The sequence below is a fragment of the Chelonia mydas genome, chromosome 3 (genome assembly GCF_015237465.2).
Source record: "Chelonia mydas isolate rCheMyd1 chromosome 3, rCheMyd1.pri.v2, whole genome shotgun sequence".
Classification (NCBI taxonomy): Eukaryota; Metazoa; Chordata; order Testudines; family Cheloniidae; genus Chelonia; species Chelonia mydas.
The window spans coordinates 138,448,936-138,475,396 of NC_057851.1; the positions used below are offsets into that span (position 1 = coordinate 138,448,936).

A 26,461-nucleotide genomic window follows, 5' to 3' on the forward strand; every position below is an offset into this window, starting at 1 on the left:
AGAGCAGGGGCTTGTAGCTGGCAAACAACCAGTAGTTCTCTAGCTGAGGCATTCCAGAGCGGGAGGTGGGAGGAGGATGCTGTGATGGATCATGGGGAGGGGGTAGAGTATGCAGCCTTGGCTGGATTTCCACAGCAGGATTGCCAGATGTGGACCTGCAAGCTGGACTGTGTGATGGGGCAAAGGGGGAGCAGTTAATATGGAGGGGTGTGGCTGGGGGGCCATCTCTGGTATTGGGGAGATATTAAATATGCTGAAGGTATGATGAGGGGCACAAAGGGGACTCTCAGCTGGTGATTTAAAGAGGTTAGCCCGCTGAGGTGGTAGTTACCTTTTGATAGCTGTAAAAGGTGACAGCTGTTATTTTAATCACTGTGAGGCAACCCAAGTGTAAACACAACAGCAAACCTTACACTGGTTGAAGTTGGCAAATGTAGGTGCACTCAATCTTTTTTTGCATCAGCAGAAGCACAAATGATTGAGCAGTATAATGCAGACAAGGCCTTGGTTTCTGGAATGACTGTTTGATTCAAAATCGGTTATAGAAAATGAAGATTAGGTCTGTAATTGCCCTCAGGTGAGAGTGGTATGACCTATGCATGTATATAGATACAGTACAGATTTTGTGATAGGATTCTTACGTATCTTATCGGAGGTCTGTATCTCAAGAGACAGATTACCAAAAGGTCGAAAAATGTATTCCTGTAAAATAAATGATTGCCTGTTCTTAAAATCAAAAGTGAGGTTTTTAAAGAGAGGGGAAACAATATAGCATATACAGTTGCAGATATGGGGCTGCCTGGGGCCCTGTGACTGCTCCTGGGAGGGGGGCGGCCGGAGGCCTTGTCGCCACTCCTGGGAGCCAGGTGGCCTGGAGGCACTGCCTCTGTTGCTGCTCCTGGGAGGGGGATGGCCCAGGGGCCCTGCCGCTCCTCCCGGACTGCTCTTTCCAGACCACTGCTCCGGGGAAGCTTTGGGGACCAGCTGCGTGGGGCTGCCCAAACAGTGGCCAGTGCGGCTGGCCCCGGGGCCACCCCAGCAGCTGGGGAGACCCTGGGGTCAGCTGCTGCAGCTGTGGAAGTCCCGGTGGTCCCGGAAAATCATGGTATCAGTCACTACTGTGACCTTCATGAAAGACTCGCAGCCTTACCTGTAGAACATAGTCTTCATTTCTAACACACAAGGTACAACAATGCATTAAATTGATTTTACTTGCATACATCGACATCTTCCATCAATACTTTCCTTTTCAAAAACTAATTTATCCTATCATGTAGAGCATGTAGTTTGTTTGAGAGTCAAGTCTCCAAGTTCTTAGAAATACTGTAACTCTTACACCTTGCTTCAGACACTTTGGAATTAGATCCTAATGGGGAGAGACTTTAAAGCTGTTTACTAGTAAGGAAAGAGTACTTTCCTGAATGCGGAATGAGAGTCTGGCATGTTTCAAGATTTGCAGCTACAAAGGGGATTTCCACATGGCATGTACAATCTCTTAATTATAGTTCAACACAGTCTCTTAACTGTGAGCTAGTTGCCTTGAGTGTTTAGAACTCATTGTAGTAATTGTAAATCATTAAAAAAATATATAATCTAGGACTTATACATGAGGATGGTTAAACAGGTTTAGTTACAGCTTAAACTTTATAACCAAACATATTTTTCACCTTCGTACATGATTTCTAGTTAACTGGGGAAAAATTTCTGGCACATACGTCCTAAAAGCACAGAACAAGGAAAAAATTAACTGAACAATCTTTACAAAAAGAAATAGAAAATGACTCCTGCAGTTTAGCCCCCTAGTCATGGAAACTGCTTGTTTGTAGATCCCTGGAAATCTGTGGTGCATAGTTGATTCTGTGTGATCTGTCCTGAGAGAGGACTGTCAATGGTTGTCTCCCCTGTTGAGTTAGAACCGCCATTGCATCAATAAAAATTTTCACTTTTCGTTGCAGGCAGACACAGGTAACCCTGATAGCAAATGCCTGCATGCTGGCTTTCTCCCTGTTGCTGAAGTAAATTATTCCATAATGTAGTGTAGTTGTTATGCTCTAACTGGGAGTCGTCATATATATAGAAAAGGAGTACTTGTGGCACCTTCGAGACTAACCAATTTATTTGAGCATAAGCTTTCGTGAGCTACAGCTCACTTCATCGGATGCATATAAGTACTCCTTTTCTTTTTGCGAATACAGACTAACACGGCTGTTACTCTGAAACCTGTCATATATATAGAATTGATTTAGGCATTAACATACCAACTTTTATTATTAATAATACTACTAAAGTACCTGCAGTCTGAAGCTCACAAAGCACTTTATAAACATTTGTGGATGAAACTTGATATCCCTATGATGCAGGAAAATTTAATTCTCATTTTTACAAATTGAGGCACAGAGGTTATCTGATGACTTACAGAAGATCATTTGAACGTCCTGGTTGTCAGTGGGGGCCTCTGGGAGAGTAGTAGTAGTAGCTGAGTGGCCAAGAGTTCCCATCTCTTATGGGGAGGTGGGGAAATCAGCACTTAGTGGCCATCTGATCTCCCCCAGCAGTGCTCCTATGACCTAGTTTGATGTCTTTGACAGGGTGAGAAAGAAACATGTTTTGTAGGGCTTGGGGTACACATATCTCCGTTGTTTTCTCTCCGTGGCCCTGGCCTTCCAGTCTCTTATCTTCTTGGGTGCTACAGCCCCAGAGTCTCACTTGTCTTCATTGCTGCAGCTTAATTGATAAGCAACTTCATTGAGGGGGAAGGTCTTCTTTCTACAACAAGGAAGTAAAGGGATTTAATATGGACCAAAGTGCAAGTATTTTTTAACAAAGACTAAAGATTGGTCTTTTATATTTATATAAATATGGCAGTTGCACTCAGAACAGTTTATCAACAACTCTTTCATTTTAGAAACCTAATACATTGAACTTAAATAGCCCCTCTAACTCAAAAATGTCAGAACACTTTACAAGGATCATTTCCTTCTTACTGTTATCCAGCAAAGTGAAAACTGTCCAAATCACCTTCTCAATTAGACAACCTCTAATTTTAAGAGACTGTCCCAAACATGTTCAGCATTGGATGAAACGTTCTGCCTGGATGAAAAATAAGAGCATAAAAGGTAAAATTAAATTATTGGAAGGCTTACCTTTCTGTTAAGCTGTTGATTTTTTCCTTGAGCAATCACTTTGCGTAGTTGTCGGTGTAGCTTTTCATTTTGGAGGTGGTATCACCCTTGATTTCTTTTTGTTTCTGGTAGGTGGAGGTGAGAATTATTATCTAGTTGAAAATTTAGTTTATGATAACTTCGAATCATTTGTAATTTTTCAGGGTTTAGTTAACTAATATTCTTTTTCTAACAGTCATTTAAAAATTGTAATTAAATATGGAACTTTAATAGGATTGAGCTACAACTTCAGATTGTTCTCTAAACTCTTAACAGACTCTCCCTGTGCATATAAATCATTTTGAAAGTGAAGCATGAATGTCATGAGCCACATCACCTTCTCTGTTGTAAATATGTCCTCTTTTTGTGTTTGTGTAGAGTAGTAGTTTTCAGCCTATTTACCATTGTGGGCCTCATATGCAGCTCTCTATATATTATGTGGGCCACATCCACACAATATATATACTACCTGCATAGGCGCTGACTCCGTGGGTGCTCCGGGGCTGGAGCACCCACGGGGGGAAAAAAAAAAGCGGATGCTCAGCACCCGCCAGCTATAGCTGTTAGGCAGTGCCGCTGATCAGCTCATCGGGGGTACTGCCAAACAGCTGTTTGGTGGCTTGGAAGATGGCGGAGACCAGCAGTGAGTGGTGGGCAGGGGTCTCGGGGAGGGGGTGTAGTGGTGTTGGGAAGAGCTGGAGCGAGGGCGGGGCCTTGAGGAGGGGGCATGGTGGGGGTGGGAAGAGGTAAAGTGCAGGCAGGGGGCCTCAGGGCAGAGCAGGGGTGGAACCCCCCTGGAGAAAAGTAAAATTCGGTACATATGATGATAATAATAATAAAAAGGGTTTAGTATTTGTTAATGACAGCCCTGTCTACCTGCTGCTGTGATCCTAGTGCCGGGTAGCCTGCTTCAGCTGGGGTCATTGGACCCGTGATGCTGCATGCGGGTGTGTGGGCTGAGCACCTGGCCTCCTGCTGCTGGAGGGGGGGTGAGGGTTGATGCCGCTCTGCCTGATCTTGCTGGGGGTAGGGGGACTGATGCTGGGCCTGATCCTGCGCCGTGCCATTTTTTATGCCCCCGGCCCCGGCTCTGCTCCCAGTGCAGGTGCCCCTCCCGTCCTACCCTAGTTATGGCCCTGAGGATGTCACATGGGCCACAGCTGTGTGCTGATTGGGCCACAGGCTGAGAACCACTAGTGGGGGGAGAGAGAGAGAGAGAGACTGTCTTTCCTCTTTTATATTTGTTACATTTTAAACTCACACATGCACTTGGGGCTTTGGAACAGAATAAAATGCTGAAACCACTAGCAGCAGCTGGTTACTTCAATTTGAGTAGACTATATTGGCTTTGCTGGCAGAGTCTGACCTTGATGTGGTGTAGTGCAAAGTAGATTTTTACACAAAAAGCCAACATTAAAGAAAATACCTTCCCCCCCCCAAGTGGATCAGATCTGAATTTTAAAGTGCTTTAAAATCTCTTCTCTGATCAGTAGAAAACTCTTGTTGGTCCTCCCCCATAAATGATGTTTCTAGACTGGCTTTTCTCAGAGTCATGAAAACTTGAAGCAGTCTGGTGGAAGGGTAAGCGGTGCTTATGTTGAAGGTAATATGCTGCAAGCTGTTAAAATTCTGTATGATCTCTGGGTTCCTATGAACAATGCTTTATTTATATTAACTAAAATATCTAGGCCAGGCTGATTATACAAGTGACACAGGCAATTTTTTTTTAAGCAGGCCACAAACTGAGTAATTTTGAATGAGTTAATAGTCTTTATCAGAGGTTCTGAGATGCCCTCCCTCACAAAGATATGTAACATTTAATATATTTGGCATATAGTGCAATCTGTTGCTTTCTAGAGGCAAAAGTATTTACTTTTGTGTCAGGGATAAGTCTTCTGGTAGAGATGGTTTAGTAATAGCCAGAAAAGGGGATGAGTTCCACCAAAGATGAGAGAGAACCTGTTTCCTTCAGTTGAAACATTGATGGTAGTTGTATTAAATATATGAGAGCCAGAGATAAGGCATTCTCAATTGGGGTCTGGTGGTGGAATGAATTTTTAGTAGAGATGATTAATTTAGAGTTCGACCAGCTGAGGTCAAGCTGTAATATTTTCCTCTTTGGTAAAGTTTTCCCTCCATAGTCAAAATAAAGTTTACAGGCACATCCCTCCCCCCAAATTAAAGATGCCTACTCTTAGCAAAGCTTTTTATAACCCAAGAGCTGAACATTCTATAAAAGCAACTTGGGACTTTGCTATGCAATCTAACTAATAATTATGGTGATGGGGACTTGAACAAAATGCAAAAATATATTGCTATGAAATATCATATAAAACATGGTATAGTAAAAAAGGTTTTATCCTGAGTTTCTAATAGCTGCATTGCTCTTGAGTGGTGAGGTTGTGAATTGTCCAGACATCCCAAATGGTATAACTTTATACCATATTAAACCATCATGTATCCTTTACATGGCATACTTTGTAAACAAAAGCTATTTTATTATGTTTGTCTTCAGATATTTTTATTGAAGCTATATTTTGTAACCCCTCTGCCTCTAAAGTTAGATTTTGTTAGTATAATGATTTCAACGGGCCAGGGTTCTGAGAGAGAAATTAATTATAAATACATTTCAGAAACCTTTAAATAACATAAAATTACTCTTCTGTACATAATGCCATGATAATAAGATCTGATATCTAGAATTCTACTATGGCTACCTTTGGATGGGCAGATCATTTCATTGTCTTGCTAATGGCATAAAAAGCTTCCATTTCTACACTGATATTCTGTAAGATACTATGTTTCAAATTAGTTACTGGCCTATGACTGAGTATTGTACATCCTGGGCATCAAGCCAGTAGAATTTTTTTTTGAGAGAAAAAAGATGGAAACACTTTTTGCATGTGGTTGCATTTTGTTTTCAGTGGATGCTGTTTGATGCTCAGAGGATGAGTGCTGGTTAAGAAGGCAGTAAATGTAATGTATCACCCTTTTTTGTGTTTAGGTATGTGTATATATAGGTATTGGTGTGTGGGTGTGTGTATATACAACACTCCCCCCCCCCCCAACATATATACAATATATACTACAAGTAGTTTTCTCTTAGAGCATGTGGTTCCCAAACTGGGGTTTGTGAAGCCTTGGGGCTTCACTAAATGTATTGAGGGTTCTCAGAAAAAATTCTGTAATGGCGGACAGAGCCATCCCTAGGGACCCAAGGTGCGGGTGGCTGGCACCCGAGCCCCATGACTTCATGGCGGAACATAAACTTTAGTTGGATCAGTACACTAAAACCAATATAACTGCACACCTAAAAGGACTTTGCACAACATTCAGGCAATATTTTTCCAGCTATGTCAGGTGGTAATGACTGGATTCGTAACCCCTTTGATACCACTTTCTCAACGCAGATATTGAGCACTGAGGGGGGAATAAAAGAAATTGATTGAGATCTCCTGTGATTATGAACTGAAAAGGAGTTTCAGAAATCTGTCATTCATCAACTTTTGGCTGAGTTTAAGATGGCAGAAAAAGCTAGTATAGTTTTGTTACCATTTTTCAACAACATACTTATGCGAGAAAGTATTTTCCTCATATGCACATCTGAACACCAAATACAGAAGCAGACTCAATGCTGAACCAGACCTGAGACTTTATCTTTCTCCAGTGGTTCCAGACTTCCAAGAACTATGCAGATCAAAGCAAGTGCATCCCTCACACTCAGGAGACTTAAACTTCAAGACTCCTTATGAGAAATGGAAAGGGAGGTGGATATTTTTTGCTGTTTCTAAAATTAAATAGGCTGCTAGTGCGTTTAAAATTATTATTATGAACAAGTTTAAGCTTTGTTGTAGTCATGCATTGTTTGCCTGGACTGCTCAAGGCCCGAATGCTTGTGGGAGGAGTTCTTTCTTTGAGTTGGCTTCTTAAATACCTTCATGCTGTTTCACGTCTGGTACTCCTTGATGAAACTTGTAGGAGGCTTAATCGAAGTAATATGAGTGACAAAAGTGAAATCTTGGAAGAGTGTTGCTGTTTTCATAATGTAATAAAATTAATAATGTAATAATAAATAGTGTGTAATAAGTATGTCATAAAAAACTCAAATTATTTCCAAGATTACTGCTTCTATAATTTATGCTCAGGTAAGGGAGAAAATCCCTGGAAATATTCATTTTTAGGAGGGGTACGTGAGATTTGATATTTTCGTGAAAGGGGTTCATGGGTTGTTAAAGTTTGGGAACCGATGTCTTAGAGGATATCTTCTTCCTAAGGATTGTTGGATAAGTAGTGGTAGATATGACAATGTTCTGCTGAACACAATAAGCACAAATAGGCATCCCTCAGAATCATCAGATTCTCTGCTGGCTATGGTTTACAAGGAGACAAGTGATAGTTTAAGGGTGTTAAAACATCACATCTATCAGACATCACTCTTGATAACTGAACCTTCAGATGTCTCCCTGCCATGGTATAGCATTGCTTCATCGACAAGGAAGAATTTATCACTGATGTGGCTGATATCAGCTTCCTGGAAGGATGACAAAGACAGTCCTGAGAGAGACAGACCGGAGAAGTCAAAATTTTGAATACAGATCTTAAAATTAGAGGTACTGTGTATTGCTCTTATTTACAGTATTTAAACCCATATTATGTATGTTCTGCTTATGCAGTTCTCAATTCTTCACTCAGTTTTCTCCTTAATTTATTACTCTATATCCTATTTTCCCTCACAGGCAGCTGTAGTGAGCTGGAGCAGTACCAAAGTACACTGGAAGCCAAAATACGCTTACATTCTGATGCCAGAGAAAGTGCAGATGAGGTCACCCTGGAGAAGCTGGCCTTGCCAGCAAAAAAACACCCGGAAATGAACAGTAACCAAGACATTAAGAACCAAGCCTAGAAGGCCAATTATAAAATTCTAACATTTTGAGTAAAAGTGACTTACAACAGCCTAGCATTCTATTACTGATCCCTAGTATCTAGTCTGAGATGGTGAAGGAGAGGTGGGAGTTTGATTAGCCAAACATGGGAAATATTACTACTACAGCACATCAGTGTGTGTATTACAAAATCTCTTCTTATGTTTCAGGCACAGACTCTGGCCGTACAGACATTCCCACCCTCTTTATCTCCTCCCCTGACACAGACCTTTGGGAGCTTGATGGAAAAATACTACTTTTTGATAATTCATGGACAAATGCCAATTACCAAGATTCATCTGTGGATGACTCTGCTTGGATAGAGAGTGAAGTTGGCAATAAGTGCCGGAGATTGCTTACGTAGCAAACAAGTGGGGAGGTGTAGGTAATATCGCATGACAGTGGTGGAATTTTGTTCTCTATCAGCTCATGTTTGATGGTTTACAATGCTCTGTATTTGAGACCATGGTTATGCTGTCATAACCTCTTTCCAGAATACAATGGAAGAAAAGAGTAACAGGCTTGTGTGTGGAACATATGAGAATGGACCAGGCAGGAAGAATAAACAGCCTGCTGCTTCTTCATAAGCACAATCAGCTTCTCAATGACTGGGAACGTGGGATGGATAATCTCAGCCAGGGTTTGTAGATGAAATGTGCCACAGTATCCACCAAGATGTCTTGTCTTTTCTTCCTTATGTGTGCGTGATGACCACTGACATTGAAAAAGAGCTACCTCTCTTCGTGACTGCTCAAGTACATTCTGAGTGCTATGCACTGTTAACTGCTGGAAGCCTGGTGACTCCTGAGTATTGTACACAATGGTCATCCAAAGTAAACATGGATGGCATGCCCAGTAAAATAAAGATGGTCACACCAGTATTGTTGAGGAAATGCTGGCATAAGGAAGGAAGTTATTTCCTTACCAATTGGGAAGGAAATACAGATCATAGCCATTTCGAAGCCTGGAAAAAGAGGCCCCCAAAGGATACTGACTACCAAAAGATACCAGCCCATCTCCTTCCTTAGCAGTTGCTATAAATTGTTGGAGTGGCTCCTACTTCAAAGGTTGTAGCTGATACTGGAGCAACTGGTCCCCAAAGAGCAGGCCAGATTTAGAACTAGTTGCAACTGCTGTGACCAGGTGCTGGTCGTAACCAGCTACATAAAATTTGACTACCAGTGAAAATTAAAAACAGCGGCAGCATTCATTGACCTTCTGCATAAGATACTGTATGGCGCAGAAGTCTCCTGCTGAGCTAATTAGCTTTCCATTGCTAATCAACCATCATACTTATCATTGAGATGCTGAGTAACAGAAAAATCACTGTACGCCTTGGTGAGTCTGCCAGCACATCGTGGAAATTGAACAGTGGCCTCCCACATGGATCCATTTTAGTGCCTGCACTGTTCTGTCTCTGTACCAGCAACATTCTGGTCATATCATACCATAAATTCATCTATGCAGATGACACTGCACTAGCAATGCAAGTATTGTCTTTGAAGGCCACAGAAAAGGTCATGAACTACCACCTCTGGATATCTGAGATGTATTTCAGAGCTTGGCAACTGAAACCCAACACTTCGAAAACACCTGTCTCTGCATTCCACTTGAATAACCATGAGGCGGAAGTGCCAAGGAAAGTGGACTTCTGTGGTCTACCTCTACTGCATGACCACAATCCTGAGCACTTTTGGAGTTACCCTCGATCAGATGCCGAGGTGTCACCAACATGTTGACAACACCAAAAAGAAGATAAAGAGAAGGGTTAATATCAAGAAGCTCACAGGCACATCCTGGGGATGTGATGCAAGTACACTTCGAATGTCAGTACAAGCCTTGGTCTTGCCAACAGTGGAGTGTTGTATGCCAGTTTGGTAAAACAGCTCCCACACCAATCTCATTGACACTGAAATCAATGCTATGCTCACAATTGTTAGCGGCTCTCTCAAATCAATGCTAATACTGTGGTTACCAGTTTTGGCGGGCACTGTGCCAGTCAACATCAGGTGAGACACTGCTGGGGTCCAGGAGTACAAGAAGATCCTGACCACTCTGGATCTGCTGATACACAAAGACCTCATTTCATTGCCACTTTCCCCGTTCAAATCTAGGAAGCCTTTCTGGATCCGTGTGTCAATGCTACAGGCCAATGGAGAGGACGCCAGCACTCACTGGCTCGAATCTTTGGCCACTTGTGTGATATTCTGAAGACCTGACCTGAAGTTCCAGTGAAAGAAGTCCTAAGATTTTGCCTTCCCCACAGGCAGTGGACTGCACTCAACCACATTTGGACAGTGCTCAGAGGGTGTGGATGTCTCCATCACAAATGGAAAATCAAAGAATCACCATATTGTGACTGGTTTCAGAGTAGCAGCCGTGTTACTCTGTATTCGCAAAAAGAAAAGGAGTACTTGTGGCACCTTAGAGACTAACCAATTTATTTGAGCAAAAGCTTTCGTGAGCTACAGCTCACTTCGTCGCATCAGACAACTGACCCATTCGTATTTACAGTGGTGGCACGAGGGGGACTGCTGTCGCTACCCGAGAAGCATTAGAATGGCTTTCGAATCTCAAAATTCAGTTACAGTCCCAGCCCATTGCTTTTCAAATGACATATAAAAGAAGAAAATACAGAAATGATGGACACAATCATTGAATCTGTACAAATTCCCTGGCAGAAATTCACCATCAGCTCCCTTGGCTAAAGAAAATTATATGTTGTATGGTACTTAAACATTCATGGTACCACATTACTTAATGTGTATATTCTGTGTTTACTGGGTATATAAAGAAATTGTAATCCAAACTTCACTTTTTAATTAAAAGTGTTGTCCCTTGTATACTGAGTCATGTCTCTCCTATGTTCTCCCTCCTTCTTTCTACAAACTGCTTTTATATATTTGTTCTCACCCAACCTCTGATTAGAAACTATTTGGACACAAGGATGGGGGAGGCTGGGATGATAGGTTTTCACTGCTCTCCAGGACGCATTTGGGTTCTCCTTTTCCTGTGTGAACTACTATATTGATTTACACGGGCCAAAGAAAATGAAACTCTTCTTTCCTACTGCCAACAATTGGTAACAATACTTTTGGAAAATGGGCAAACATGGAGTCAAGTAAGGTATGGTCAGAAAAATGACAGTGTTGTAAGCATATTTGCTCCATGTTTGTATTCAGAGTCCTATCCACTGTCTTTTACAAAAATAAGATTTTACTCTTTTTATGCCTGCGAATCTAAAGAGTTGTAGGATACTGAGTTGGATTCTTCTCTGGCTCACATATCAACAGAAGTGTTAATTAAGTTCTAGTTATGTAATCTTTTATCTGGAGCGGACTGTTTACAGAGGTACATACTTGAATAGCACCTCTGCTGGATCAGGATTACTGGTGGTGATGTTGAGTTAGAAAGAGCAAAGCTTGGTTTTCAAATTGCGTGTTGAATTTGCAGGTCTTATTTTCTTTTAAATGGATCAAATTTGTTCTAGCATCATTGGCTGCATCTGGCAAAATTCACATCCATAATTCTCCATCGGTGCATCAGCATCAATGATTGCAAGAAACCATGGCTAACAGCCTTTCTTTTTAGTGTAGTTTTAGGAAGTTTCCATTTCCATATACATATTTAATTTCTGCCTTTTTTGAGCCTGTGTTGGATTTCAAGTCAGATAATTTATTTTTCAGAAGCTGAGATATTAACTGGATCATGGTGCTCTAGTGGAACGCTTGCAGCACACAAAAGTTCTGTAGTCATATAGAAAATATTCAGTTTATGGGATTTAGCAAACTATGGCATGTGCTAATTTAGAGTCTTTTTTGTTGTTGTTGTTGTTGCAGTTCCCAGAGTGTGGTTTCTTTGGCATGTATGACAAGATTCTCCTCTTTCGCCATGACCTGAACTCGGAAAATATTTTGCATAGGATTACATCAGCAGAAGAGATACATGAAGGAGATCTTGTTGAGGTTGTGCTCTCTGGTAGGTCCTTTGTAGTTGCAATGAAACCATTCTTATTATTGAATAAAAGTCACAGTATTACTGTACACTGTCTGCAACAATATAACCATGAGCTGTGGTCTTGAAGCTATTTGGCTGAGCAAGCTTTGAGACAGATTTCCAAAGAAATCCAGAGTGCTCCCTGAAATGGTATTTGTGATTCAGTGAATTTGTCTTCCCTGTAGCTGCATCTGCACTAACAAACTTTGTGATCTTAATCCTCCAACTCTGATATTAACTGTGGAAGCTAAAGTATAGATAGAACTCAAGTTCCCCCCAGCAACCATGTTGTTTATACCTAGGTCTGCACCCTTTCTATTTTACAGTTTCCATCAGTGATTGATTACAGCAAAAAAGAGTGCTAATGTAGATGAGTATTCTGAATCATTACCTGTCAGGATGTGGTGTTATTAGACATTGTGCTGCTTGAGTGAACCATCTTGTAGATGATGCAGAAAACAAAGGTGGTGGTTATTAAAGAACCCATTGCATTTTCAGAATCTTTGAGATGTTGGGCTCTATGGATCTGATTCAAAGCCTATTGAAATAAATGGAGACACATCCATGGACTGCTGGTAAAGTTGGAAATGGAAACCTAACAGTTTGTGTCTACCCTGCATTTTAAAATATCTGTGCAGTCAGTCTTGGAGCCCGGGTCTACAGATTATGGCCTGCAGCACTCACTCTATAGCACTAAAAACAGCATTGTAGACATTGTGGCTCAGGCTCTGAAACCTGTCCCTCTCCCTGGGCTTCAGAGCCAGCACTTTGGCATATATTAGTAATCCAGGGGGAATAGAAAGGAGGGGTATGATAACTGAGGCCCAGAAAGCCACCTTGGATACTGAGAGGGAATTTCTTGCCTAGTTTCTGAGACAGGAGTTAGATCCATCCAGGGAAATAGGAATTGCATTGGTCACTGTTCTCCTTGACTTGTCTTTCAAGCAAAACTGGGAGGGCAGTTTCCTTGAATCATGTGTCATAGCACAGTGAAGCATTCTCTGATACCTGAAAGTGCAATATGGTAACCCAGTTTTCTTCCTTGTCTCTTGTTGGCAGAGTACTTCAGAAGACAGTAAAATTTGAGTTGAGTCACCTTGGTAGCCTGGTTTAGCATTACCTTTGATTACAGTTCTGCCAGTTCTCTATTCACCAAATATTGTTCCAAGTTATTTTGAATGATCTTTTAGGTAATGTTTTGTGAGGCACCCTATCAAATGTTTTAATAAAATTAAATTATACTTAATCTGTTGGGTTTTCTTCATTCATTAATTTTGTAGTTCCATAACACCCCCACCCCCAATCAACCAGATTTGCCAGCACTAAATATTCTTCAGTAGCAAGTACTGTTTGGTACTCATGATTCTATTATCTTACAGATACCAAGAGATTAAAAAAAAAAAGTTTAGCTAAAAACTGTGCGCATGAGTTTGTATGAGAAATCCTCCAAATGTATGGGATTTTGGGATGTAATTTTTGTATTAAACAGCTTGATGGTGTTCTTTGCAACTACTGTTTTAAAACAATGAACTGTTTCAATAAATACTTATTATTCTTACAGTCACAAATATATCATTTACTGCAATTTTTTTTAAAGCTTTGGCTACAGTTGAAGATTTCCAGATTCGTCCTCATGCACTTTATGTGCATTCTTACAAGGCCCCTACATTTTGTGACTATTGTGGGGAGATGCTTTGGGGTTTGGTACGACAAGGATTAAAATGTGAAGGTAAGTCAAGTGTTAATAGCTGATAGGTGAATCATGATGTTCTAGCTTTTATCTGTACAGAAAGTTACAGGGAAAGTATAAAGGCAGGATCTGTATCTTAATTATGTTGTATAATTAATTTGTTGGTAAGTGATGAATTCAGCTTTTGGGAAGGAGCATAGTTCAGTTGGAGCTTTGACTGTATATCAGGAAACCTGAGTTCTGTTCCTGGCTCTGACACAAAATTTGTATGACCTTGGGCAAGACACTTAATTTCCCTGTTCCTGTTTCCAACCTGTAATAAAGGGAATAATACTTAACTCACAGGGGTTTTGAGTCTGACTCAGTTAGTGTAGAGTTTGAGTTCCTTGCAATAGCTTTTTTAAAAGTTTAATGGAGAGAGTCCCAAAGGGGAACCCCTTTCCATATGGCCTTTGTCCAGCTGGATTGTGGAAAATGTTGCAGCCTCTTGTCAGCAGCATAGGAGCCGACTCCGTGGGTGCTCCGGGGTTGGAGCACCCATAGGGAAAAATTGGTGGGTGCTCTGCACCCACCGGCAGCTCCCCTCCCCTCCACTCCAGCTTGCCTCCGCTCCGCCTCCTCCCTTGAGCGTGCCGCTGGGTCCTGCTTCTCCCCTGTCCCTCCCAGCGCTTGCGCCACGAAACAGCTGTTTCACGCAGCAAGCCTGGGGAGGAGGGGGAACATGGTGTGCTTGGGGGAGGAGGCAGGGATGGGGCGGGGATTTGGGGAGGGATCCAACAGGGGCAGGGAGAGTTGGAGTTGGGCCAGGGGCGGGGTTGCGGAGCACCCACTGGTGCTGACAAAAGTTGCTGCCTGTGGTCAGCAGGCTGCTGTCCAGGTACTAGAAACACACTACTTCCTTGCCCATTGGCTTCCTCTTCACTCCTGTGGCTTTAGCTTAGCCATGAGAGCCTGCCTGTGGGAAAAGAAGTGAGGAAGATCAGTAGCCACACAAGCTGAGAGACCCTGTTTCCAGGTTTTATTGAAAGGGGTAATGGGAAATCATTATTTAGGTAAATGGCAAACTCCAAAATTTTTAGTGCAAAACAAGCCATTATTGTAAATTACACTAACAATAAATACTGAGTTCCCTATTCTATTACGTTAACTGAATCTAAACAAATTGCTACATTTGTCTACTATGTTTCTGGATTTATATTTTTCCCTTCTGCTTTATACAAATATTAATACTGTACTTTCCATTTTAAAATATTTTAATTATTTGTGCTAATGGAGGAGTTCTCTTTACATAGTTTTTTCAAACTGACATTTTTAGGCTGTGGATTAAACTACCATAAGCGATGTGCCTTCAAGATCCCAAATAACTGTAGTGGAGTGAGAAAGAGGCGTTTGTCTAATGTGTCTTTACCAAGCGCTGGGCTTTCAGTTCCTAGACCAGTGCAAACTGAATACACAGCCACTGCCACTGAAGAGGTATGTAATAAAAATGTAAAAACAAAATACACTTTATACATAATAACGCTGAGTTAAATCCATCATGTTTCTGGGAACTAGAACCAGCCTTATATCATAACTGATTTAAATTGAGTAAAAACTAGTTCAGATTAACCATTTCAGACCATGCTTGTTTATTTTTAAATTGCTGGTGAATCTTTTACACTATGACATTTGATGATAATTCTGTGTTTATTACAGGGATTGTGAGAAGTGAAATTTGAGGTGGATTATAACTTTTATGTATAATTTTGCCATTAATGTGTCATTCACAGTTATGTGTATTCCTTAAAAATCTTGGGATAGGAGATGATAAAATACATTGCTTGCTTTTGGAATATAGGTTTAGTGTGCAATTACTTATCAGTCTTTAATAGTTTATTGGGTAAAACACAGTATAAATTGTACATTTATAGTGTGAGAAGAGAGAGTGTTCCACAGAATTCAACAGACACATCTGTGTAGGGAGTAAAGATCTTACAGGAAGTATTCTTCTCATAGATATTATCCACAGTAGTCCCCCCACTATTAAGAGGGATGAGAAATTAACTCAAGCTCTTATATCCCAGACATGGCAACAAAACATCCAAGGGCCAGTGGGATCATTAGATCAGTTGTATTTGTTACTAACTGTGACCAGTGGATGGGAGTAAGATAACTAATATTAAGCCTGTTCTTACCTTCTAACTGTCAGTTTAAAAAACAAAATCTAAGAGTTAGTTGCAATTGATAGAAATAGCTTTCTGTGGCCAGAGTTATGGCAGGTGATGTGTTGCAGTTAAAAAAATTTCTGCTTTGTTGTCTTTGGCCAGGATTTTGCATCCTAAATTTGTCAAGTTTCTTTGCTGTCATGTGTGTTGGGTTGAAGTTCATTTACTCAACAGATGGGTCTAACAAATATTTATTATAGCAAAACACTCAGCTAGTAGCGATCAATTACTTACAAGTGGGAAGCTCATTAGGACAATCTTATCACAGTTGCCTCCAGCACCAGACAATACAGCTTCAATGTCCCTTTGTTACACAAACTTATTTATAACATTTTGTTATCTTTTCATATACATATATATTAGTCTCTTATTTCTATATTAACTCTCCTCCCTTGTCAGTACAAGTTTAATGTTAGTTCAAATGGGCTTTTCTAGGTTTATAGTTACTTTTATTTTTTCTTGTTCTCACAAATGACTACTCTGCAGTTTTACACATGTGCAACATTAAACATGATTATTCTGCAGTTTTTTACACATACACACTTCTACATATGCTTATGCTGTTAAATGTTATCAAAACAGACTCTTAAAATGAACAGCAGGCTTCTGCCAGGCCTAAATATGTCTCTGCTCCCAACAATGTGATCCCAGAAGATATAGTAATCCCAGGCATAAACCATTTTAAATTTGGCTAGAGAACACAGCGAGCCATCTGCCCCTTTCAGAGCTGTTTGGTAAAACTGTTTTTATTCCTTGAGTGACTGAACGCCATTGTGGGAAGGGAATACCAGACTTCAGTGAAGCAACTTCACTTTGTATCAGCTGAGGATCTAGTCCAAGGTCTTTAATGACCAGGACAGTATCTTAATGTCAGACACTATTTCTGTCGTTTACTATGTATCTTTGGTGTGTTTGGTGCTGTACAGTACGTGGAGGGAGATGCATTTCCTAACTTCAGAGACCTTACAGTATAAATTTTACAGACAGTACCATTCAGGAACACAATACACCTTTTGGCCAGAGCCTGGAGGGTCCAGTCTCAGAGCACTTGAAGATACATACAACTAAGTATCACTGACCATCTTTGCAGAAGTTCATTTGAATGATAATAGAATAATCACTATTTCTCCACCTAATATGGTATATCCAATTTTTTTTCATGCAGATTCTGCATATTTGCCCAGTGCATCTTAGATTTCATCTCTTCGGTTTTGTTTTCAGTGTTAAGGGGATTAAATTGACAATATAGATTACTGGATTTGCAGTCTTGTCAGTTGGTCCTATGTTACTATAGTTTGAGTTTTGCAGTGCCACATTCCTCCACCTTCTCTGATGTTCAGTGTTTTCCACATGGTTGTCCCTGAAACTAAGTTACTATTATTTTACTTTCATAAACAATACACCTAGATCAGCAGTAAGGCTTTGAATATTTCATTTTAATTTTTAAATTACACATTATTTTGGATTTTGAATTTTTACCTAATTTAGTAAATTGTCCTGGCATGCAAGGCTTTCTGAAATAGATAGTGTGATGTGGCAGGTGTCTGTTTTTGGGTTGATTGCCTGTAATGCCTCCCATTTTGGAGGAGTCTGCATGTGAGACTGATGTTTATCATAGGTCTGTGCTGTTTCTGAGCCTTTACCATACTACCTGAAGAAATCAAAAGTGGGTATTTTTGGTTTAGTTTATCATAATTTTAGTCCTTGTGGAAATACAGATTCATAAACTTTTTCCTGCTCTCTGCAAATCCTTACAGTATGGTGCTTTTTTCAGTCTTCCAAAATTACTTCTTGAAACTGCCTGGCCAAGATGCTCTGCAAAAAAGATGTTTGCTCAGTGTCTGGGCCAAGCGCCCCTTGAAATAAATTGTTTCTAAGCCTGACATGGTTTTATTAAAATCTCATGTGCATCTTTTATTCCAGCGCTGCCACCCAGAGCCCAGTAAGAGAATTCCCTCCTGGAGTGGGCGTCCAATCTGGATGGAAAAGATGGTGCTTTGCAGGGTGAAGGTTCCTCACACCTTTGCTGTCCATTCCTATACTCGTCCCACCATATGCCAGTACTGCAAACGTTTGCTCAAGGGCCTTTTTCGCCAAGGAATGCAATGTAAAGGTAGGAGTTCAGTGCTCTACAGGAGTAAGATTCATTTCAGTGAATGTTACAATATTTAAACATTTTAAAAATGAATCTCATTATCTAAAACAGCAGCTTTATTTAAAACAGAATTATATATTTCAGATAATTGCAGTTTTCATGCTTTGCTCCATTCAAAAAGGTGTATTAATTGGTTGTATAATTTGTGAATAATGTACTTGAATAATAAGTTAGTTCACATGTAGTTCAGCAAAGAAGGTAATCCTCCAAGGCTCGTTCTGAGTAGCTCAAAAATATTGTGGAGGACATTCCCTCCTTTAAAAATCACTTGCATTTCAACTAGAGGCTTTTAAAAAACAAATACAAAAACTCTTCGAGGCACTGTCAAGTATAGTACTTAAAAAGACCTAGATCACATTTTTCCTGTTCCAGTTTAGTTTCTTTCCATTAGGTGCACCTGTGTTTATAGGGAGAACATCTTAACATATCTCTACCTCATTGTTTATATTCTCACATCTTTGATTATATCACCACAGCTCTCAGAACATGGCACATTATCACATTCTTTCTCTATTGACTCTGCATTAGCCAAATACCAAACACTACAGACTTTACTTACTCAGTGTTTCATTGCTTTGTTTGTATAAAGGGGTTGTCATTCACTGCTTGTGAGTGCATCCTCAGCCCTTCTGCATTTGGCCAGTGTGGGGCCGGGGACCTGGGGCCGCCCACTACTCCAGGTCCTAAGCCAAGGACTCTGTGGCTAGCAGCCACCTACTGCTTCCTTCACTACTATCTATTGCAGCATTCCTTGGGCTGCTTCCCACTATGTCCTATCAGCTTGTTGGGTCCCCAGTCCGTTCCCTGTTTAAGCAGGGTCTCTCCCAGGCCTCCTTGCCCAGAGAGTCCGTAACAATCTCTGCCCTGTTCTCTCAGGTGTATTCACGTGGTGCGCTTCTAACAGGTCTCTGGCCCTTCTTGTCAGGGCTCTTTCTCTGAGGTCTCTGTGCCTGGAGAGCTTCACAGTCCTGCTCCTGGGCAGGGTTTCTCCCTAGTCTCTGTACCTGTGGAATTTTCCAGCCTGCGACTGCTCTGTCCAGTTGCTGCAGCTTTCTCAGTCAGCCAGGAACAACATTCTTCCTCCTCTGGCTCCAGCCAGCAACTGAGCTGTCCAGGTCCTGCAACTCCTTTTATATGTGCCTTCTAGGCTCTAATTGGCTGCCTCCCCTGCAGCCTCTCTAGGCCACTTGGCCAAACCCACTCTCTTGCCTTTTTCTGGGGCAGGGTATGGTAGGACTGCAGGGCCTTCCAGAGGGCGGTACACCATCACAGTTTGTCACAGAGAAAGCTAAAAAACTCAGAGTGGTGAATCTTAAAAATTAACATAGAAAAAGAATATTTTACAATCTGATGGACATTTCTGCCTGGAGTATACCAGAAGGTCAGATTTGGAGGCTGAACTGTTTGGTCATGTTTTAGTATATTTGAGACATGTTGCTCAATAAAGCTTCAGTAATCCTGTGTTTAAATAGCTTTTGTTTAAAAAATTTTCGGTTTTGTTTTCTCCCGTCTGTTATGTAAAAGTAACTGTAAAATTGAACACCAGACATCAGTAGGTTCCTTTGCAACGGGGAGAGTTATAACCTCACATCTTTCATCTCTGCTGGTATTACAGCGTGGAAATTCTAGGCTGCATCCAGGATTATTTAGGATTTTGAATCTCTGTCTTGTTGTATATGCACTGTTGATATGTAATCACACAAAGCTTAAAAAGACACTTGAAACTTTATTTTAACCCTTTCGAGAGTGGAAATGTTCGACAGCAGCCACTACAAAGAGAACTGGTCTTGAATCCATCCAGACACATGGAATTCCTCTATCCCCAGTTTCAGTGAAGTAAATTTCAGTAGATACAGATAGCAAAAAAGCATAGAGAAGTGAGAAATGAGCATGAAAGAAGAGAGATGAAAAATAAGATGACTAGCATTTCATGCAGTATGACCCTTTCTTCTCAGCTCCTTATTGGGATTCCGAGCACCTTCATCTTTCCAGCTCCTTGAAAGTAAAGCAAGAAACTGATCTTGTTCTGTAAATCTTACTAGAAACAGCCCTGGAGAAAAGGGACAATTTGTTGACATTTGGTCACTCTAGGTGCTCAGAAGACTAAATAAGGAAGTAGTTGGATCCAGCATTTAGCTACTTAGTTTAAAAGGTAGGAGACTGAGCTGTTTCTGTTAATCCTGAGGAAGTGAGAAACCCCTGGTGATTCCTGCTTCATGTGGGCAGCAGCAGGGAGGGCCAGATTGTTGGTTCAAAACCAGTCCTGGAGACAAAGGAAATCTTTAAGCTGTGGTGACTGTATTGAAGGGAGAAATATCATGGCCCTGGTAGCAGGGGGAAGTCTTATAACTTTGATGGGTGGTGAAAGACTTGGTGTCATAGTGGCCATGGTGGTTGCAATGAAGGTCGGAGCAAAACTTTAGTCCCATAACAGCAGGCAGAACAAAGGGTAGGGAGGAGACAATCTTTGATCCCAAAAACAATGGAAAAAAGGGAACTGGGGATGGAGAAGGGAGAGTATGAAAGAAGAGAACCAGGGCAGAGTAGTAAAATCAGGATTGAAAAAACAAAACAAACGAGAGAGAGAGAGAGACACTCACACACACACAGAAAAGAATAGTATATTTCTTGGAGAGAGAAGAGATGAAAGGATAGTCATAGATGCCAGTATGATTTAATGAATTGCAGTGGAGCCATCTCAGCAAGTGACTTCGTGACAAGATTGTTGACATGCTTTCTGGCTTGAAGTTGGTTGAATATCTTGTTGAAAATAATGTGATAGTTATTTCAGAGGCTCTTTCCGAGTATGAGTAAAACTAAACTATATGTAATGACGTGGGTTTTTTTTTAGATTGCAGATTTAACTGTCACAAACGTTGTGCATCTAAAGTACCTAGAGACTGTCTTGGAGAGGTGGTGTTCAATGGAGGTAGGAAAAACATGTTTTCAAATAGTGAAATATCTCTGGAGACATAACAAAATACACAAACCTTATTTTTATTACTTTCTGATCCTGTCAACTCTGAGTATTTTAAGACTAAAGTGTATTAAATGCCCTTTTCCACTCTTCCTTTTTTCTTCCTGGAGAAGAATTAGTCCCTATGAGGTAATTGAGAATTAAAGGTTTGGTTTTAAGACCTGTGTCTTTCTGGTAGTTTAAAACTTACTTAAAAAATCTTGGCAAACTCAGTATACTTCATTTGATATTTGTCTTGAAGTCAAGAATTAGGAACATTTTTTTCATGTCCAAAAATGAATTTAAATTGTGATCTGTCTACTCAATGTTTTTCATGAAGAACAACTTTCTTTGCAGAAAAAAGGACCATTTTTAATGGGGTAAAATGGAAAATTGCATAGGGAAACATTCTCTCTCTTAATAACACATTTTAATGGCCAGTCAGCCAAACAATACTTTGTAATGTGCTAGTAACATTTCTGTATGTATCTGGAGAAAGAATTTTCATTAACTTTTTAACTTGTTGGAGCTTTGGTTTGTTTAATGGGACTCTATTCCCAAGGGCTTGGGGGGAAGTGTCATCTCTTCCTAAATTCTTGAGGTTTTGCCCTTTCCGATACCATTTTTCCCTTGGCTGTCCTGACCCATTCAAAAGGGAGGACATAGGCTTGATTCTCCATTCTGTCTGAGCTTTGTGAAGATAGGATGGAGAGGGAGAGTCATAGATGAGTGATTGTATCTCCCTGGTTCTGGGCCACCTGGCAACATAAGTGAAAGCTTCAGGGGAGCAGTTTTAACTTTTGCCAGTGAAGAATTGAGTGTGTACAAACTCCGTTCTGCAACATCTGCCTTTGGATTGTCCCCAACGCCCCCCTCCTCTGTATGCTGGAGTGGAAGGTCAGCTGGCACAGGGGGAAACTTTCCATTGGTGGAGAATTCCCTTGAACAAGGAATTGACCATCTCTAGCCACTTGAAGGCCATTTTCATTACTCACAGCTTATGTGGTACAAAATAACTTTAGCAAACCGGTGAATCCAGACCATAGAACTTTGCCTGTAATTTTCTTATGAGGACTGTTTTGGCCAGACCTCCCTAACCTGGCATGATGTGAAATGAGGCCTGCAATATGTATGTTCTTTATACTCTTCTGCATCAGTACTGAAAAAATATAGGGCTCTTGAATGGTTTCACAGGTGTGGTCGACAGTCTTTTTGTTTGTCTGTGACTTGATTTTTGTGTGTGTGTAAGACTAGATCAGACGGGAGAGTTCTATGACTTGTCTTTAACTTAAGATAATTCTATCTGTTGTTAGAACCTTCTAGTCCAGGCCAAGATTTGGACATGCCAATGGAAGTTGACAGCAATGAAATAAACAGTGACGGTAGTCGGGGTTTGGATGATGTAGAAGAACCTTCTCCTCCAGAGGACAAAATGTTCTTTATGGACCCTTCTGATCTTGATGTGGACAAAGATGAAGAAGCTGTCAAAACTATCAGGTAAGCAGCAACAAAGATTGTTGTGCTACAGGCATTCCATTCCATTCCCCAATACTGTATACTAAAACACAGTTTTTTGCAGAGTTCCAAATTTGTTGTTGCTGGTCAGGTCTTCATTTGCACAATTTTACAGAACATTCAGTCCCAAATAAAGCTGAAAACCAAGTAAATTAAAAGCCTAGATATATACTGGGATTTTTTTTTCTTGCAAAAGCTGCTGAACTGTGACTGTGAACCTGGAAATAAATCAGCTTATTGAAAAATGGCTAGAACTACAGATTAGTCCAGGGGTCTCAAACACGCGGCCCGCCAAGCTCCCCCCACCTCGCCTACCTCTGGGCCAGGGGTGGGCAAACTACAGCCTGCAGTTGAGATTGCGCCCCCTGGTGCCGCGAGCCCTGCGCTGCTCCTGGCACCACATCCCTGCTCCCGGCACCACTGGGGTGGGGGTGCACAGAGAGCTCTGTGTGTTGCTTCCAGGCACCACCCCCTGCAGCTCCCATTGGCTGGGAATGGGGAACTGCAGCCAATGGGAGCTTCGGGGGAGGTACCTGGAGGAGCGGCAAAAGCAGTGCATGGAGCCCTGTGCCCCTCCTCCCCCAGGGGCAGCAGGGACGTGGTTCCGGCTGCTTCCCGGAGCAGAGCGGCGCAGGGCTGGGGCCTGGGCGGGCAGGCAGGCAGGGAGCCTTCCCTGGCCCCGGTGCACACTGCTGCAACCCTGGAGTCGCTCTAGGTAAGCGGTGCCGGGCCGGAGCCCGCACTCTGTACCCCTCGTGCACCCCAACCCCCTGCCCTGAGCACCCTGCACCCCCTGGGGTCTGGGAGGGGGCGGAGTTGGGGTGGGGACTTTGGGGAAGGGGTTGGAATGGGGGCGGGGAAGGGGTGGGAAGAGGCGGGGCAGGGGTGGGGCCTCATGGAAGGGGTGGAGTGGGGGCAGCTGGGCGGGGGGGGGGTGTCAGTGATGTGGCCCTCGGGCCAATGCACTAATCCTCATGTGGCCCTCATGGTCTTTTGAGTTTGAGACCCCTGGATTGGTCAATGGAAAATGCCTTGCTGACCAAGGTCTTCATGCCTATTTTATGCTACTGACCTTGGACCAAATTCATTCCTACTGTAAATAGATCTAAATGGTTTTAGCCCTTGTGTTTTAATTCCTTGTGAGCTGGACTAAGGGAGATGATATTTTAGTTTTTGTAGTTTAGATTTTGATGTGAATGTTGATTTCTCTGTGTACAACTTGTATACCAATTGTCTTTACTTACATAAAGTGGGGGGTATTGACTATTTGAGAGGAAGAATTTGGTATCTGATTTGATTGAAATTAAATATCTTCTTGGTCTTGAATAGGGCAATCATTATCCAGTTTGGGTTAGTTCACTTTATTTTATTATGTAATGTTTTAAAATTTCTTTATTACTTTGAAAAGTGTCAGCTGGATTCTCGGAAGCCTTGTTTGCAAACTATTCCCACCAGTGCTACCACCACTTTCTGGACAGGACATTGGTGGTTTTTACTGCATAAACCTGCAGATTTAATTAATTAATTTATAAAAATGTTAGAAGCAGCCAGAGCCTTGTCTGCACTTGAGCTAACACTAGTGGGATGATTTTTTTTTTTGGTAAAATTGTTTAGTGCAGGCATGGCTCAAATGAAGAAAGTCCATTTCTGGCCAGATGGACAGCTTATGTCACGTGTACAGACACAGATGACCAGTGGAATCACAGTATTATGGAGTAGTGTAATAAGTGGAACAGAATAACAGTACATAGGCATTTTCTGATTGTTGGAGAAAAAAAATGACCACTTCAGTTAATCTTTAGTGAGATGGCATTATTTCTCTAGTCATTCTAATTCCAACCAGGCATACCTTATCTTCAATTTTGTAAACATATCACTCTGTTGTAAATGCTTTGGCATTTGTACTGAGGAAGCTAGTAGCAGCCTTGTGACAACGTGTTGCAGCTGAAAAATCCTGCTATTCAACTGGATGCTCATTATGCTAGTGACATTCAACTTATTTAGAAGCTGACCTTTTCAATCAAAGAAATAGCATTTATAGGTAAGAAAAGATGTCTGTTTCTGAAAACACACAGTATAGTACTGGTATAATTGTCGTTAAATTTTAATGGTTTCTGATTAAATTATAACCTTTTTTAAAATTTAGTCCATCAACAAGTAATAATATCCCACTAATGAGGGTTGTACAGTCAATCAAACACACAAAGAGGAAGAGCAGTACAATGGTGAAGGAAGGATGGATGGTTCACTATACCAGCAGAGACAACCTGGTTAGTAACTTTAAGTTTCTTCATATATCTATTTTATTTTAAGGGTTACTTGTTTAAATCAATAAATTAATTTCCCTTTTGTTTTAAAAAACTGGTTTAATAATGTATTGACGTCCTTGTTTAGAATTTAATTTGAATATATTTAGATGTATACAGTAACAATATGACTAAGCAAATCTAGCAAGACTCAATTCCCTGTTTGCTAGCCCTGAAATTATCTAGGCTTTCTATCAACTCCATAAGGATGTATTTAGCAGCAACATCTATGTATCTTTCTCTTATATGGGGCCAGATTGCATTTTCCCATCTTACAGTGGCAAGATTCCTTAAGGGCTTCATGTTTTTTCCCCAGTTTCCTCCTTTTGAACCTCAGTAGACTGTTAGCAGAGTTGATGGGCCCTTAGCAACCTGTTCCCTGTGCCACCTGTTGATGAAGTTTGCTTTTGTAGTAGTCCTTACATCAGTTCAAAGGGTAGAGGAGAGTCTGGCTCTCATGATACGTTCTCCTTGTTTCAAGATAATGGGGGTCAGTCTCCAAGTTTTCCACAAGGTTGTCTCAGAGTTCCAGCCAATCCATTCACCTCCCAGTTTTTTCCTCCCTCAAATCTCACTCAACTCTTGGGGAAGCTAACCTTAACTCAGGTGTTGTAGTAAAGACGCTAAACTTTTACATCAACAAGAAAAAATCATTCAGTAACATACCCGGACTATCCATGGTGTTTGCTGATAAGAGTTAGGGGACGACTTGTATTCTCACCAAGGTTGTCTAAGTGGGTCTTCAATTTTATAAAAACGGTTACGGGCTAGCCAAGTTAGATTCCACATTAGCACTCATTCCACTAAAGACCAGGCAGCCTCTGCTGCCTGTTTGGGGAATGTCTTAGTACTTGAAATTTTAGGGTAGCTACAGGGAGCTCTATCCACATCTTTGCAAGACACTACTCTTTGCCAGAGGCTTCCAGATTGGCTATCCTGCAATCATTTTTTTAAGTAGGACTCCTGGTACCCACCTCCAAGCAAATAGACAGCTTTTTGTTAGTCACCAAGAATGGAATGCAGGTGGACAATCACTCAGAGAGAACAGGTTTCAGAGCAGCAGTCGTGTTAGTCTGTATTCGCAAAAAGAAAAGGAGTACTTGTGGCACCTTAGAGACTAACCAATTTATTTGAGCATAAGCTTTCGTGAGCTACAGCTCACTTCATCGGATGCATTCAGTGGAAAAACAGTGGGGAGATTTACATACACAGAGAACATGAAACAATGGGGGTTACCATACACACTGTCCACACAAGAGATCCACTTCCGGGACACTACAGTGCTAATAAGCGATGGTCACATAAACACCACCCTATACCGGAAACCTACTGACCGCTATTCCCACCTATATGCCTCCAGCTTTCATCCAGACCACGGCACACGACCCATTGTCTACAGCCAAGCTCTACGATACAATCGCATTTGCTCCAACCCCTCAGACAGAGACAAACACCTACAAGATCTCTCTCAAGCATTCTTACAACTACAATACCCACCTGTTGAAGTGAAGAAACAGATTGACAGAGCCAGAAGAGTACCCAGAAGTCACCTACTA

General features: G+C 41.3%; 1 protein-coding gene across 7 annotated transcripts in view; it reads left to right on the forward strand.

Annotated features, from left to right (window-relative positions):
• The window catches only part of PRKD3 (protein kinase D3), a 77,993-nt gene that overhangs the window by 26,488 nt on the left and 25,044 nt on the right, over positions 1-26,461 (forward strand). For 4 of the 7 annotated variants that reach the window (XM_037895399.2, XM_043543391.1, XM_043543393.1 and 1 more), the window contains 7 exons: positions 11,923-12,061; positions 13,677-13,808; positions 15,085-15,242; positions 17,897-18,086; positions 20,980-21,057; positions 22,398-22,581; positions 24,746-24,869. In XM_037895399.2, coding sequence (XP_037751327.1) covers positions 11,923-12,061; positions 13,677-13,808; positions 15,085-15,242; positions 17,897-18,086; positions 20,980-21,057; positions 22,398-22,581; positions 24,746-24,869 — 1,005 coding nt within the window. The remainder of the gene's footprint in view (positions 1-11,922; positions 12,062-13,676; positions 13,809-15,084; positions 15,243-17,896; positions 18,087-20,979; positions 21,058-22,397; positions 22,582-24,745; positions 24,870-26,461) is intronic. The other 3 variants (XM_037895400.2, XM_037895402.2, XM_037895401.2) reach the window with 3 other exon arrangements.